The sequence below is a fragment of the Sprattus sprattus genome (genome assembly GCF_963457725.1).
Source record: "Sprattus sprattus genome assembly, chromosome: 9".
Classification (NCBI taxonomy): Eukaryota; Metazoa; Chordata; class Actinopteri; order Clupeiformes; family Clupeidae; genus Sprattus; species Sprattus sprattus.
Window position 1 is genome coordinate 12,285,931 of NC_137928.1, and position 13,353 is coordinate 12,299,283.

A 13,353-nucleotide genomic window follows, 5' to 3' on the forward strand; every position below is an offset into this window, starting at 1 on the left:
CTTTCCCCTTCAGTCTCTCTTCCTCTCTCCCTTTCTCTTTCCACACGTGAGCGGATTGGAATTGACGTGGCGTGTGCGCCATCAAAGCCCCCCGAGTCCGGGAACGCTCATGCGACCTGACGGGCTTCGCCAGGCTTGCCGGGACACATGCGGACACGCTGACTGGTCCCGGGCCGGAGCGCTAGAGTCCCCGCTAATCCGAAGCGACAGTTCTAAATATGGACACACACACATACTCTCACACACACACACATTCACATTAACTCATTAAGGGGGAAGAAGCCCACTAAAAAAAAGTAAAAATACACACTGGCCGAGCTTGTCTGTAGTTATTAATAGTTACAGTAGAGCATCACATGGTGGCAAGGGGAATTGGCATAATGGAGGACAGTGAGGTTGAGAGCTAAAGATGGGTCTGGATGGGGGGAGATGGAGGCACTGTGGGAGGTGGGGTGTGTGTGTGTGGGGGATCACGAGGGAGGACTCAACTTCTGAACTGGGCATGAATCTCCGGTTGCCACATTAATTAAACAGGCCTTTTTTTATTTGAACTCTTTCTGAGAGGGGGCTTTCAAAGAATCATGAGTATGAAGGCCTGAAAGACATGTGTGTGTGTGTGTGTGTGTGTGTATGTAATAGTGGGTGAGTGTGTGTGTGTGTGTGTGTGTGTATGTAATAGTGGGTGAGTGGGTGTGTGTGTGTGTGAGTGGGTATGTGTGTGTGTGTGTGTGTGTGTGAGTGGGTATGTGTGTGTGTGTGTGTGTGTGTGTGTGTGTGTGTGTGTGTGTGTGGGTCTAGAGGCGGGTTGGGGGTTACTTTATCACACCTATCTCGAACTACAGGGCTTTCCGGGGCTGCGAGACACCAGGGTCTGTCTAAGGTGAAGGAGCCCAGGCCTTTCTGCCCCCGCATCAGAGGATAAGGAGCCAGACGCTTGCTGGAGATCAACACATAAACATTACCCTGCTGTTCCAACACCACTGCCATTCATCTTCCAGGAAAACAGCAATAACAGCAACAACCTAGCCTTCTACTGCGTCCAACAATTTTGCGCTCAGGGAATACAGTTTGGGTAGTAAAACATATTTAAATTTACATTTAGTCATTTAGCAGACGCTTTTATCCAGAACGACGTACAAGGGAGAGAACAGTCAAGCTTCCACATAAAACACTAAATAAAAAAAGTGAATTAAGTTAAGTTATCTGGAGAGGTAAAATAAGTGGAAGATCCCATGAGTGTGTATGCACAGAACAATCTTTAAGGAGAGTCTTTAATGCATTTCATCAGTCCAGTGGTATGAATATTTCAAGTAAGTCATGCTCAAAGCCAAACGTACACATACTCTACTTCTCCAGAAATCTCCTGAGAGGTTGCAATCACATCTCACTCAAAGACAGCCAGCCACACAGACACACAAATACACAGATAAACAAATACACACAAATACACCTATACACACACACACACACACACACACACACAAACACTTTTGAGATGTCATTTTATTTTTGAAGTCATGAGGGAAATATTATTAATTTATCAAGTCCTCCGCCTCCTGCATCTGACATTTTCCACACTGATAGCCTCATGTTAGATGAGGGGAAGAGAGAGAAGAGAGAGAAGAGAGAGAAGAGAGAGAAGAGAGGGGACGATGACTTAGAAAGTCTCTTAAATCATCTCTCCTGCCTCTTCACTTCCATTCTGGTGGGCATCTGACAGGAAGAACTGATAACAGCGAAATGATGTACAGACAGAAGAATAAAATATGAGCCCTCTTCATGAATAAATCATCTGTGCGGGCGTTCATGAATGATGTATAGATTATCCAGCGCATATTTTATTAATAGGATTTTCTTAATTGAGTTGCCTTGAATAAAGCAAGGATTAATCAGGAAATGAATATTAATAACTGTGAGTGTGCTTTGGGGAAATGAGCTCTCTCTCTATCTCTCTGTTTCTCTCTCTCTCACTCTCTCTCTCTCTCTCTGTTTCTCTCTCTCTGTGTTTCTCTCTCTCTCTATCTGTGAGAAAGCAACCACAGTGTTTTCACTGAGAGCCATTCCGTGGCAGTAGATTCAATTACACGGTATTAGGGGATATAAACTCAAAACAGAATTATGGGACGTTAATTCAATTAGTCAAGGAACAAAGTTGCAATGCTGATATATGTGTTCCCAGTTTTAGGGTGGGGGGGGAACCCACAGTGGAGGGGTGTTCAGCAGCTGTAAACACGAGGGAAAGAGAGACTCTAATATGAGTTTTTCATACAAAAACAAGCCCCATCTGTACATAAGGGGCCCTTGGCATTGCACTGTAATTGAAAATTCTCCTCTCGGAAAGTTCCAGAGGGAGGCAGATCGAAAGGGAGGGGGGAGAATTAGAAAGAGGGAGAAACAGTCTGGGGAGTCGCCATATTCACCTCAATGTTTGAAGAGATCTCTTTTTTTTTCCCTCCCTCCCTCCCTTTTTTGCGTTTTCTTTTTTGATGTTGTCACCTCCAATCTATCGCACGCGTGACAGACAATCGAAGGGCCCCATCTGAGGCTGGCAGCTCATTTCGCTGTCAGGTGGCAAACAATTAGACACGGCAATTTGCACGGGCCCCGCAGATGACATGAAAGGGCCGGGGATGGAGCCGTGGGCAAGGGCCCCGGACGCTTTGTGTGAAAGCATTTCAAAAATAATACAGCGGGCCAGGGCAACTCATTTTGGGCCTGCCACCTCCCATTAGGCCACTGAGGGCTGAGGGTGACAGGTGAGGGGAGGGGGGTAGAGGTGTGTGTGTGTGTGAGGGGGAGGTGTGTGTGTGTGTGTCTGTGTGTGTGTATGTGTGTGTGTGTGAGGGGGAGAGCTGTGTGTGTGTAGGGGGGCACAGTGTGATTTCGGGGGCCGCGTCTGTTTAATCTGTCATCAACGCCCAGGAGACCTCAACCCAAAACACACACACACACACAAACAGACACACACACACACACAAACACTAACACACACACAATCACACACACACACACACACACACACACACACACACACACACACAAACACCATCACCTCCCAGTACTAAGCAGGAGGAGATCCTCTGTCACATATATAAACAGAAATCACACACACAAACGCACACTCCTTTAGACACAGTAAGACCCTATATAGTCACCTCATATCAGAACATCTGGGAGAAGCCAGGACAATACACACAGATGCACAACCTAACACACAGACACAAATACACAAACAGACACACACACGCAAACACTCACACGCACCTCTCACACACATACTTCTAGTGTGTGTGAGCATAGTGAGCCAGCATTCTGTTCCATCCTGTTGTCCAAGGACAACCACAAGCAGAAACAGAACGGCGGGAGACTGTGGACTGAGAAGTAGGGGATTTTATACACAGCATTTCCTTGGGGTATAAATAGACCTTTAAAACTTGAAGTTCAGTCAACACTGCAGCTCTCACAAAGGCCGTTTTGTTGAAGAGACAATGATTGGAACAAATTTCACAATCCGAACAAGTTTATTGTAGACTTGAGGGAGAGAGTCCTTTCTTTTCTTGTCTTTTCGAACCGCTCTTATGCACTGACACAGTGCTCATTCAGAGCATCCTCACACACACACACACACAGCACACAGATCATGGGGGAATCTTAGGAGGACTGGGATGGCTCTCCTGGACCGCTCTGAACCTCCGAGATGGATGACAACGAGATCCGATCTGCTAACAGAACGTAAATAAAAGCACAACAAGCCCCCGCCATCCGACACGCAAGGCCTTCCAAACATCGGGATTCTTGGCGACGGGGGATAGGGGACGAGTCCCGCGTGAGTTATGGATATGCTGACGGGGGCCTGAAAAGCATTCGCCGATAACCCACGTGGCAGACGAGGGGCCTGGAGGGTGTAGCAGAACACGCGGGGTCACAGGAGTTCACCTCTCGGAGCCCGTACCAGAGGGGAGCGTTCACAAGAGCCACGGCACATGCTGATGAAACCACAACAGCCAGGACATGAGGGATGAAGACTTTCATCAGACGCACATACGCTTTATGAAAATGGGTAAATCACGAATGGGTGAAATCAAATTGAGGCTGTTTAATGGTGTGAGTTTTCAGCCATCAGTGCATATTAGTTCATAGCGTACACATACAAATACTAATGCACCACACTATAAATGTGTACAGTGAAGGTATAAAGGTAGCAATATAAAGAGCTGGTTGAACTGCATGGTATGGGGAGTGTGGTGTTTGGAGAGTTTCAAACCGACTAAACAGAAAGGTACCATATAAGGTTGTTTCTGTAACTCTTTGAAATGGTAATGGATAGAATGACATACACAAAAAGATCACAAAAGACAGACACCAAATGATGAAGACTTTTACTGACACAAAGTACACTTTCGCTGGGTTGGTTGGTTTATAAAAAAGACAGCCATGTTTCCTGAGACCCCCATACCTGTCGAAAGAGTGGAACTGCATGGGCAGCATGGCGTGGGCCTCCCTGTTAACCTCCCTGGGGTCCGGGTAGGGCACAGTCTCAGGGCCAGCCTCCGCTCCCTCCATGGGTGAAGCCACCAGGCTCTTGAGGATCTCCCTGACGTTGATGCCCTTGTTGGTCTGGCTGATGCTGGAGATGGACGAGGCCGTCTTGAGCCCCTCCACCCCGCTAGAGGGCTCCGACAGCAGGCTCTCCTGTGACCTCTTGACCTCAGAGGAGAATGTGCACAGGAGCTCGCTCATGGCGCCCGGGGGAGTCGGGATGCGGCCGGGGCCCAAGGACAGCCCGTCCATCTCAGCCCCGTTCAGGACGCCGGAGACCTGCTCCTCCCCGATGCCGGAGTCGGTGTGCGGGAGGGAGGCCTCCAGGTGGAGCTCCTCCATGGGGGTGGGCGTCTCCTTCAGTACACTGCCAGAGTCTTGGAAGGCCACAGGGTTGTCTGTAACACACATACATACACACACACACACACACACACACACACACACACACACACACACACACAGGTACAACAGCATATCAGAGGCTATGCATCCTAAACAGGTCACACCTTCATTCCACACACGCAATTGTGCAAATACACACCCACACACACACACACATGCAAATACTCACTCCACAGGCACAAACAAACAGCAACTTATTTTTAATAACTCCCTTATAAAACTAAATGAATCTAGCCTCTGGCATGTCCCAAACACATCAATATTTCAAATCAGTAAATATATACACATAAACAAACAATATAAATCACTCCAGCAAACTGAGCTGTCTTCATTTCAACTCAATTCGACCAAAAAAAAAAAAGAAAAAAACTCAGCACTTTGGAGATTAAAAGCAGCCTGGGTTGTCCCATGGCGACATGTTGATTTATCAGCCAGATTAAGCCCCGCGATACACGCCGCCTCCCCGCTAATGCTACTAAAAACATGGGGCGCCTGCCGCAGTCCAGCTCACTGAAGCTCACTTCAGAGAGGGGAGAGCCGCTGCCGCCGCCGCCGAGGTGCGCACACTTCATATTCCTGGCAGGCCTGAGAGGGGGGGGGGGGGGGGGGGGGGTTGTGGGCTTGAAGCATTACAGAAATGTGATGGGAAACACAGGAGTTCACTGCACACTAAGCAAAAAAGGGGTTCTTCTTAAAACATGTTAAAAGGTTCTCTACTAATCATTTTCCCACACAATAAACTTTCGTATTCTCTACACTATGATACTCCGTGTCAAAGACGAGATCGAGATATGGGATTACGCATCGATGGGTCTTCACAGCCAATATGGAGGCATGGAATTCTATATTCTCATTATGTACTCTTTTGAGTGTGACACACTACTATACAAAGTCTGAAGGGGGATGGATTAGTCCCAGCGGTTTATACCCCACTAATGCATTCATCGCTTGGTCTGTTTGTTTGTTTGTCTTTATGCTTGTTTGTTTGCTTATTTTTCAGTCACACGCAATGACTGCACATCCAGACATTTGGGAAACATAATACTGTGAAAGGTAAGACGATTTATTTTGAGATAAGGACGTGTACAAGAGTACAAAGAAGAGGTGTTATTTCTTTTTTAGATATTACCTTTATGAACAGCGTGTCTGACTACAATTGGTTTAAAAGTTACTATCCTTAACTTCCTTTCTGGAATACCCCTGAATGTGCCCCCTGCACAAAAAACGGTATGTCCAGCACCGTGAAATATGTACTCTGTGTAATGTACGATCATTTGCCAAGCTTTGTCAGTCTAAGAACATGGTGGTCGGTGGATGGATAGCAGATTTATGTAGCCTTTGCATACCAAGGCCAACAAATGGCATCAAAATGAAATGCGTCTGTGAATATTCCAAGTACTGGACACACAGACAGAACAACTCGCGTTGACACAGCTGGGTGGCACTGTCGGGGTCCATTTGAAAGCTCGGGCTTCACAAGATGGTTTAACACTAGGGGAAGGGGGTGGAGGGATTGATTTGCATCATGAATATAGCACCAGTATATGGAAATACAAACTGCATCCAAATATAAACATATCTTGTATGCAGGTGCTGCAAAAATCGTACAAAGAGCCACACCATGGTATGGGGTCCAATCTCAATAGGGAAATGATGGTGGTGGTGGCGGAAGGGTGGGTGGGGGTGGTAGTCATTCTGCATATAGCACCTAAAATACATGAGGTATAAACAATACAGGCAATCGACCCAACAGCAACACAGCTGGGGCCCTCTCTGTAGTCAGGGACTGGAGACAGAGGGGGGTGTAGGCGATTGATTAGTCATCCTCAGCCTATTACCCATTGTGCTCCAGCTGTAAAGCCCTCTCTCTCCATCTCTCCCTCCCTCCCTCTCTCCCTCTCTCTCTGCCTCAATCCCTCTCTCCCTCCCTCTCTCTCTCCCTCTCTCCCTCCCTCCCTCTCTCTCTCCCTCTATCTCTCTGCCTCCCTGCCTGACCCACTTGTTTCCCAGATGCTGTGGTCCCGGTCACATTAATATTCATCATGTGGCCTTAACGAGGTCAGTGCGGCCCGATTTAGCTCCACAAGACGTCCGGGTTCCGGCTGGAGGTGCAGACGGATAGTCGTTGGTCACATGATGTCTGGGCAACACTTAAAACGTACAGAAATAAAAAACCCAACTACCTGACTCCACCCTGTTCTCCCCCTGAAGTTTATGAGGGCTGTGTATCACCTTTGTCTTTTTCTCTTTCTGTCTTTCTCTCCATCCTTTCTTCTCTGTTCTCTGTATGATCCCATTGTACCCTGGTGGATTGCCTTCCTAATGGGTGCTGACACACGAGGCTGGAAATAGCATAGCAACCAACTGCACTCTCTTTCCTCTCTCCACCCAAACTCTCTCTCACTCCCTCTCTCAATGTCTCCACCTCCATCTCGCTCCCCTCCCTCCGTCACTCTCCATGATAGTCTTTTCTTTGATTTCCGGTACTATACCCCTTTACATCTTTTTTTTTCTGCAATCTCCCCCCGAAACGTCAAATCTCCTCCCTGCGATTTTAAAGTTGAGTTTCTCCCCAGGTAATCATCTTTACTCTCGTTTTTTGATTCTTCACACAGTGAATGATTAAAGCCTCCATGCTACAATATTGCTGTTCGTCATTAAAATAAATTATTCCATGGCCTACTTCCTGGACTCTGCTCACCCCCTAGCTTTCCTATTTAATCCTGCGCAGCACAATTAGCGGCGTCTATGATTAAATAATGAACACATAGCAGATCCCCCTGGCTAAGTGCAGTCCTTCAGTGTGACACAAGGGCAAGTGTAGCAGCTTTGCCAGGCCTCCAAACACCCTAGCATGGCAGGAGCTAACTTAGCAATAGGAGGTGGAGCGTACCACTGAGTCCAAAAAGTAACATGGTTGACACAGACTGGAAACAGTGTTGTAGACAGTGGTGAAAACAACACTTAAGTTTGGACAGTGCGTTACACTCTGCTAACAACAACGGATATAAGCATAAACTAAGAGTTAAAGTGGAAGAGAAATGGCAGTTGGGAAGAAATGAAACAGGCTAAAATAACTGGGTAAACTGTTAAGTGCAGGATTGCTGTCTGAGAAGTATAGTTCAGTACCTTAGCAGGATTGTGTACTTTTCAAATTGAGTCTACTTTAACATGTAAACAGAAGAACCTGAAAAACACAACCGAGATTCTAGAGAAGCCTGAGTTAGCCTGAGGATGTTAACCGCTAACATGAGGCTACCATATGTGCGGAGGGATTAAGCTAACGCTCCGCAGACATGCTAATATAGCATGTAAGTGGGCTAACACGCTGCCGAGAAACAGACACAGAGCAGAGGCCGCACCTGTACTGGTGGGAGAGTTGATCTCCTGTCGTATGCTCCTCCCTGATTGGCTCATAGCCCTGGCAGTCTCCCTCTGAGGCTCCAGGATGTCCCGGTACTTGGAGACCATGAGGACAGAGATGAAGTAGACCACAGCCAGGGCCAGGAACTGGGCCTGCTTACTGTCATCCTGCACAAGAGCAAAGAGGGATGAGAGAGAGAGAGCCAAGCAGTTAGCACACAACTCACAACATGCCCCAAAATACACCTCAGTATGAACACCTCATGCACACAAACCAGCTTGTATATACACACACACACCCCTTCCAAACCAAATATATTTCCCACAAACACCTAAAACCTAATCAGCTATATCTGTGTGAGTGCCTCTGGGACCACACTACATGTGCAGATAGACATTAGCATTTGATTGAATGACTAATGTTAAGGGTTAGAATTCTGATATTGCTAAGCCTCTCCAGCTCGCCTCACCCTATAAAGCATAGATCACACACACACACACACACACACACACACACACACACACACACACACACACACACACACACACACACACACACAACCCCCCCCCCCCACACACACACACATCTATATACACGTACAGGGATGTCTACGTGTATATAGATCATAGATGATGATGTCTACCCACTCACCACATCACGGAAGACGACGGCACGCAGGCGGTTGATGTCCACGTCCTGCAGGAGGCGCTCCGGATCCTTAATGGGAGAAAAGGTTACTGGGGATATTCTCTACGGCAGTCTAAAGCAGAGAGACAGCACCACCGTACAGACATCTTTCAAAGCCTGCTGCTCGTTCAGGGCACCATGCTATTCAGAGCAGACATTTCTAGACACCTCTCAGTTTACACCTCAGATTTAAAGTGACACAATGACGGAGAGGCTGTGGTAAAAAGGGGGGGAGGGGGGGAAGACACAGAATCCTAAAAAGACGAAAGAAAAAACTCTCAGTTCACTATAGTACACAATTACAGTGCCCCCCCAGGAATGACTGCCCCCCCTCCACTGTTTAATATGAGGGGAAGAGGCTGATGAAAATAAATGATAATAATAATGTTGTGCAACAAGTCTTCTCTTGTCATGTCGAGGACACAGAAAAGGGATTTCCAAACATTTCTCAATCTCTCCAAATCTCCAGGACCAGAGTCCTGTGTGTTCTCTTGTGCACTCTTCTCAACCATCAGGTTTAGGATTGAAGCACTCCAAGCACTCCAATGAAACAGGAAACCATTGATCACTGCTTGACATGCACCTAATACTTAGGCCAACTTAAAATTGGTTAAATATGCGTGGGATCATACTTGATGTTAATTCACTTCATTCAAATCTCTTGGGATGTCAGTAATTGTGACTGATTTCAAATCTTTCTTAAAAATGTATTGTACTTTTCATTAATGATTTCTTTATTACAGATTAGTTACCTCAACTAAAGGTAAGAAATGTGTTATATTTTCAATATAATATTAAGATCAAAGCAACACTTTGCAACAATTTGCTACTCTTTTAGATATGTTTTAACTATATAGGCAGTTTGTTTTGGTATCATCTTCAGATTAATTCTGATGGTACATGGCCATGTAAAGGACAGATTACCACACATGTCGTTCCAACTAGTCATCCAGGATATGAACAATGCAGTTGTGTGTTCTAAGCTGTTGGTGATGTTTGCGAGTTTTTTGCATGCCTCTTAGATAGTTACAATTTTAAAAAGCTCTCGCCTTTAAAAAGAAACTTATTAAATAACTGTTAATTTTTTATAATATGTTTTAGGAAGGGTGCCAATATTTCTACAGGGCACTGTAAATCAGTTCTGTGGGATAAACTGATGTATCCAATTTGAGAGAGTTTTAAAAAGCATGAACTGTAGTGTGTGATACTCTCAATATCAATTAACATCCAGGGTCAGGGTTGACTGCTAGAAGTGTGTGTGTGCGTGGTGTGTGTGTGTGTGTGTGTGTGTTTGGGTGTGTGTGTGTGTGTGTGTGTACAAGGGACTAATTTAACTGCTAAGAGAACATACAAAACTGCACTATGTGCTTGTACTTGTACTGTCGGCATTCCTTCTATGTTTTATATATACAAACATACCACACATCGTTCTCAGTTCTCAGTTCTCAGTTCAAGTACATAGTGCAGTTTTGCATATTCTCTTTTGTCCCAGGTTGTATGAAGTGAGTGTCAGCTATGTGAATGTATGAGTGAGCCAACATTATATGCCTTTGTGTATGGTTATGTATGGTTAACTGTGTGCCTGTGTGTTGAAGCAAGCATGCATCTCAGTGTGTGTGTGTGTGTGTGTGTGTGTGTGTGGTTGTGTGTTTTGTGTGTGTGTGTGTGTGTGTTGCAGGCACCTTGTTGGCACAGGCTACACTCTGCAGGCTCTCTTGAGACTTGTTGTGTGGTATGAAAGCCTTGCTGCCCCTCTCCCTCTGTCTCTGTCTGCATTCCAAACAGTTCCTCACCGCCACACAACACACTGAGAGTGAGACAGAGAGAGAGAGGGAGAGAGAGAGAGAGAGAGAGAGAGAGAGATTGTGTGTGTTAGATACAGACGGATACAGAAGACACACATAGAAGGCTAAATATTGGTGGGGCGAACAAAGGACACAGAAAGGCAAAGAGGAATAGAGAGACAGAGAAACAGGGTACAAGGGGAAGAGAGGAGGAGGATCAGAGGAATAGAGGAAGAGAAAAAAAAAACAGACAAAAAGGAGTACGGGGAGGCAGACATGGACGTGCCAGAAGGCAGAAAGCCAGGGTAAGACACCACAAACAATGGGTGTAGTTGGGGATGTGGGCCCCCGGTCAGGTTAGGAGGGGTTTGTTTTGATGTGCGGCGGCCCCCTGCTGGCAGACAGCTGGGTCACGTCCGCTGTGTCCAGCCCTGGCTGAGCTCCATGCCCTCAGAGCGGCCCAAGGGCACATGGGGCTTTCAGTGACCTCTCATCTGTGCCCACTGCTGCCACTGTCCTCTTCCAGGCCAACCGATATGCACACACACACACACACGCACACGCACACGCACACGCACACGCACACGCACACGCACACGCACACGCACACACACACACACACACACATATGAACACACACACACACACGTACACATATGAACATACACATGCACACACGCACACACACTCTCAAATCTCTTTACCCTTTGCAGCATCCTCACCTTTCCCCACATATACTCGCAAAAAAACAGAAGCATGCACGCACACTCATCTTCACAACCACACAGACACATACACACACACACACACACACACACACACACACACACACACACACACACACACACACACACACACACATTCTAAGACACTCTGCAGTATCCGGACCTCTTTATGCACACCCACACACACAACCACAGACACACACACACACACACACACAGAGCAGTCACGTACATCAGACCGCCCTTTATGACTCACGACTGTGCCAGACACAAAGCGGGACTCCAGCAGAGACTGACTACCTGACACCTTTGCAAATGGCCACATCATCTGACACGCCAGGGACGCTTAAAAAGCTCAGCTATTTAGTGGATGTCAACAGACATACCGAAGGGAGGGAGGGGAGGGACGGAGCAAGGCCTACACAACTGTCAATCATGCATGCTGACAAATCAAAAGGCCACAGGGCTGTGATTGACAAGCCGTGTCTAAGATTGACAGAATGTGGGTAAGGTAAAGTATCAAGGCTCTGAAGCACGTAGAAAATGAACTTTAAAGAGTTTGATATAGTGCTGTGAAGAGCTTTTTTTTTTAACTGAGTGTGATGGTTATCGACTAGTGGCAGACAGGTTTATTCGGTCTTGTAAGCTGATATGTTGCAAGTATTGATCTTTTGGTGAAACTTCACACAAACATGTTACTGACCTCTATATGGACTTTTATTGACAGGATTACATGAATCCTATTATGTTAAATACCCGGTGGCAATTATCCTGCCACAAGCAACGCTCTATGTATTATTTGATCTTGTGACATTCAGTTTTAGATTAGATTCTTGCTTTCTATTGTTTGATGAAGAATCAACCTTGCAGAAAAGGCTTTTGAGAGCAAGCTTCACAGCGTTGAAAATAAAGCTTTGCCAAAGCAATTCAAATTTGAAAAGATTTTGGATATTTCATTATTGCCCTGCCAGGATTAACAAAACAAATAAGACTGAATTCACTCAAGCATACACTACAACGTAGCTCAAGCTTTCAAAGTGTTATTTCAATTTATTAAGTCAATACTTTCAATATTATTTGCCAGGGTTTTTTGTTTGTTTTGTTTTGTTATGTTTACACTTCCTTAGTCATTGTCATCAGTATTCAGATTCTTTCTGAATTCTGTGTTATAAGTTCAGTTATAATTATACAATACCAATACAAAAACAACATTAGTTCAGGATCACATAAACATGAATACTCTTCCCACACATATTCAGTTTCATTCAAAAACGTTCACGCTCACCCACCACACCTGGTCATCACTCAAACTCACCTGGCCTGTGAGCACCCCCACACACACACACACACGCACAGGCACAGGCACAGGCACAGGCACAGGCACAGGCACAGGCACAGGCACAGGCACAGGCACAGGCACAGGCACAGGCACAGGCACAGGCACAGGCACAGGCACAGGCACAGGCTCACGCACACACACACACACACACACACACACACACACACACACACACACACACACACACACACACACACACACACACACACACTCACCCAGCCTGAGACACTGGCGCATGAGGCCTCCCGAGGACATGTTCTTCTCGGCCTCGATCTCGCTGAAGTTGAGAGAGCTGGCGAACACCAGCACGTCCACCATGGCCATGAGGCGGCTCAGAAAGGTGTTGGCCGTCTCGGCGGACATGCCCTGTGTGGTCTCCATGATCTCCAGCTCCGTCTGGGGCACAGTGGGAGACTGATGATGACACAAACACACACCCACACACACACAGATACACGTGACAGACCACAGCAGAGAGAGAGGGGAGGGGGGGTGGAGTGGAGAGAAAGA

General features: G+C 46.4%; 1 protein-coding gene across 1 annotated transcript in view; it reads right to left on the reverse strand.

Moving 5' to 3' along the window:
* The window catches only part of LOC308369864 (neurobeachin-like), a gene marked incomplete at both ends in the record, with an annotated part of 289,067 nt that overhangs the window by 151,015 nt on the left and 124,699 nt on the right, over positions 1 to 13,353 (reverse strand). Inside the window, 6 exon segments of the mRNA XM_080844411.1 lie at positions 4,457 to 4,937; positions 8,307 to 8,475; positions 8,960 to 9,037; positions 9,039 to 9,068; positions 10,678 to 10,802; positions 13,059 to 13,239. Of these exon segments, the coding sequence (XP_080700537.1) occupies positions 4,457 to 4,937; positions 8,307 to 8,475; positions 8,960 to 9,037; positions 9,039 to 9,068; positions 10,678 to 10,802; positions 13,059 to 13,239 (1,064 nt within the window).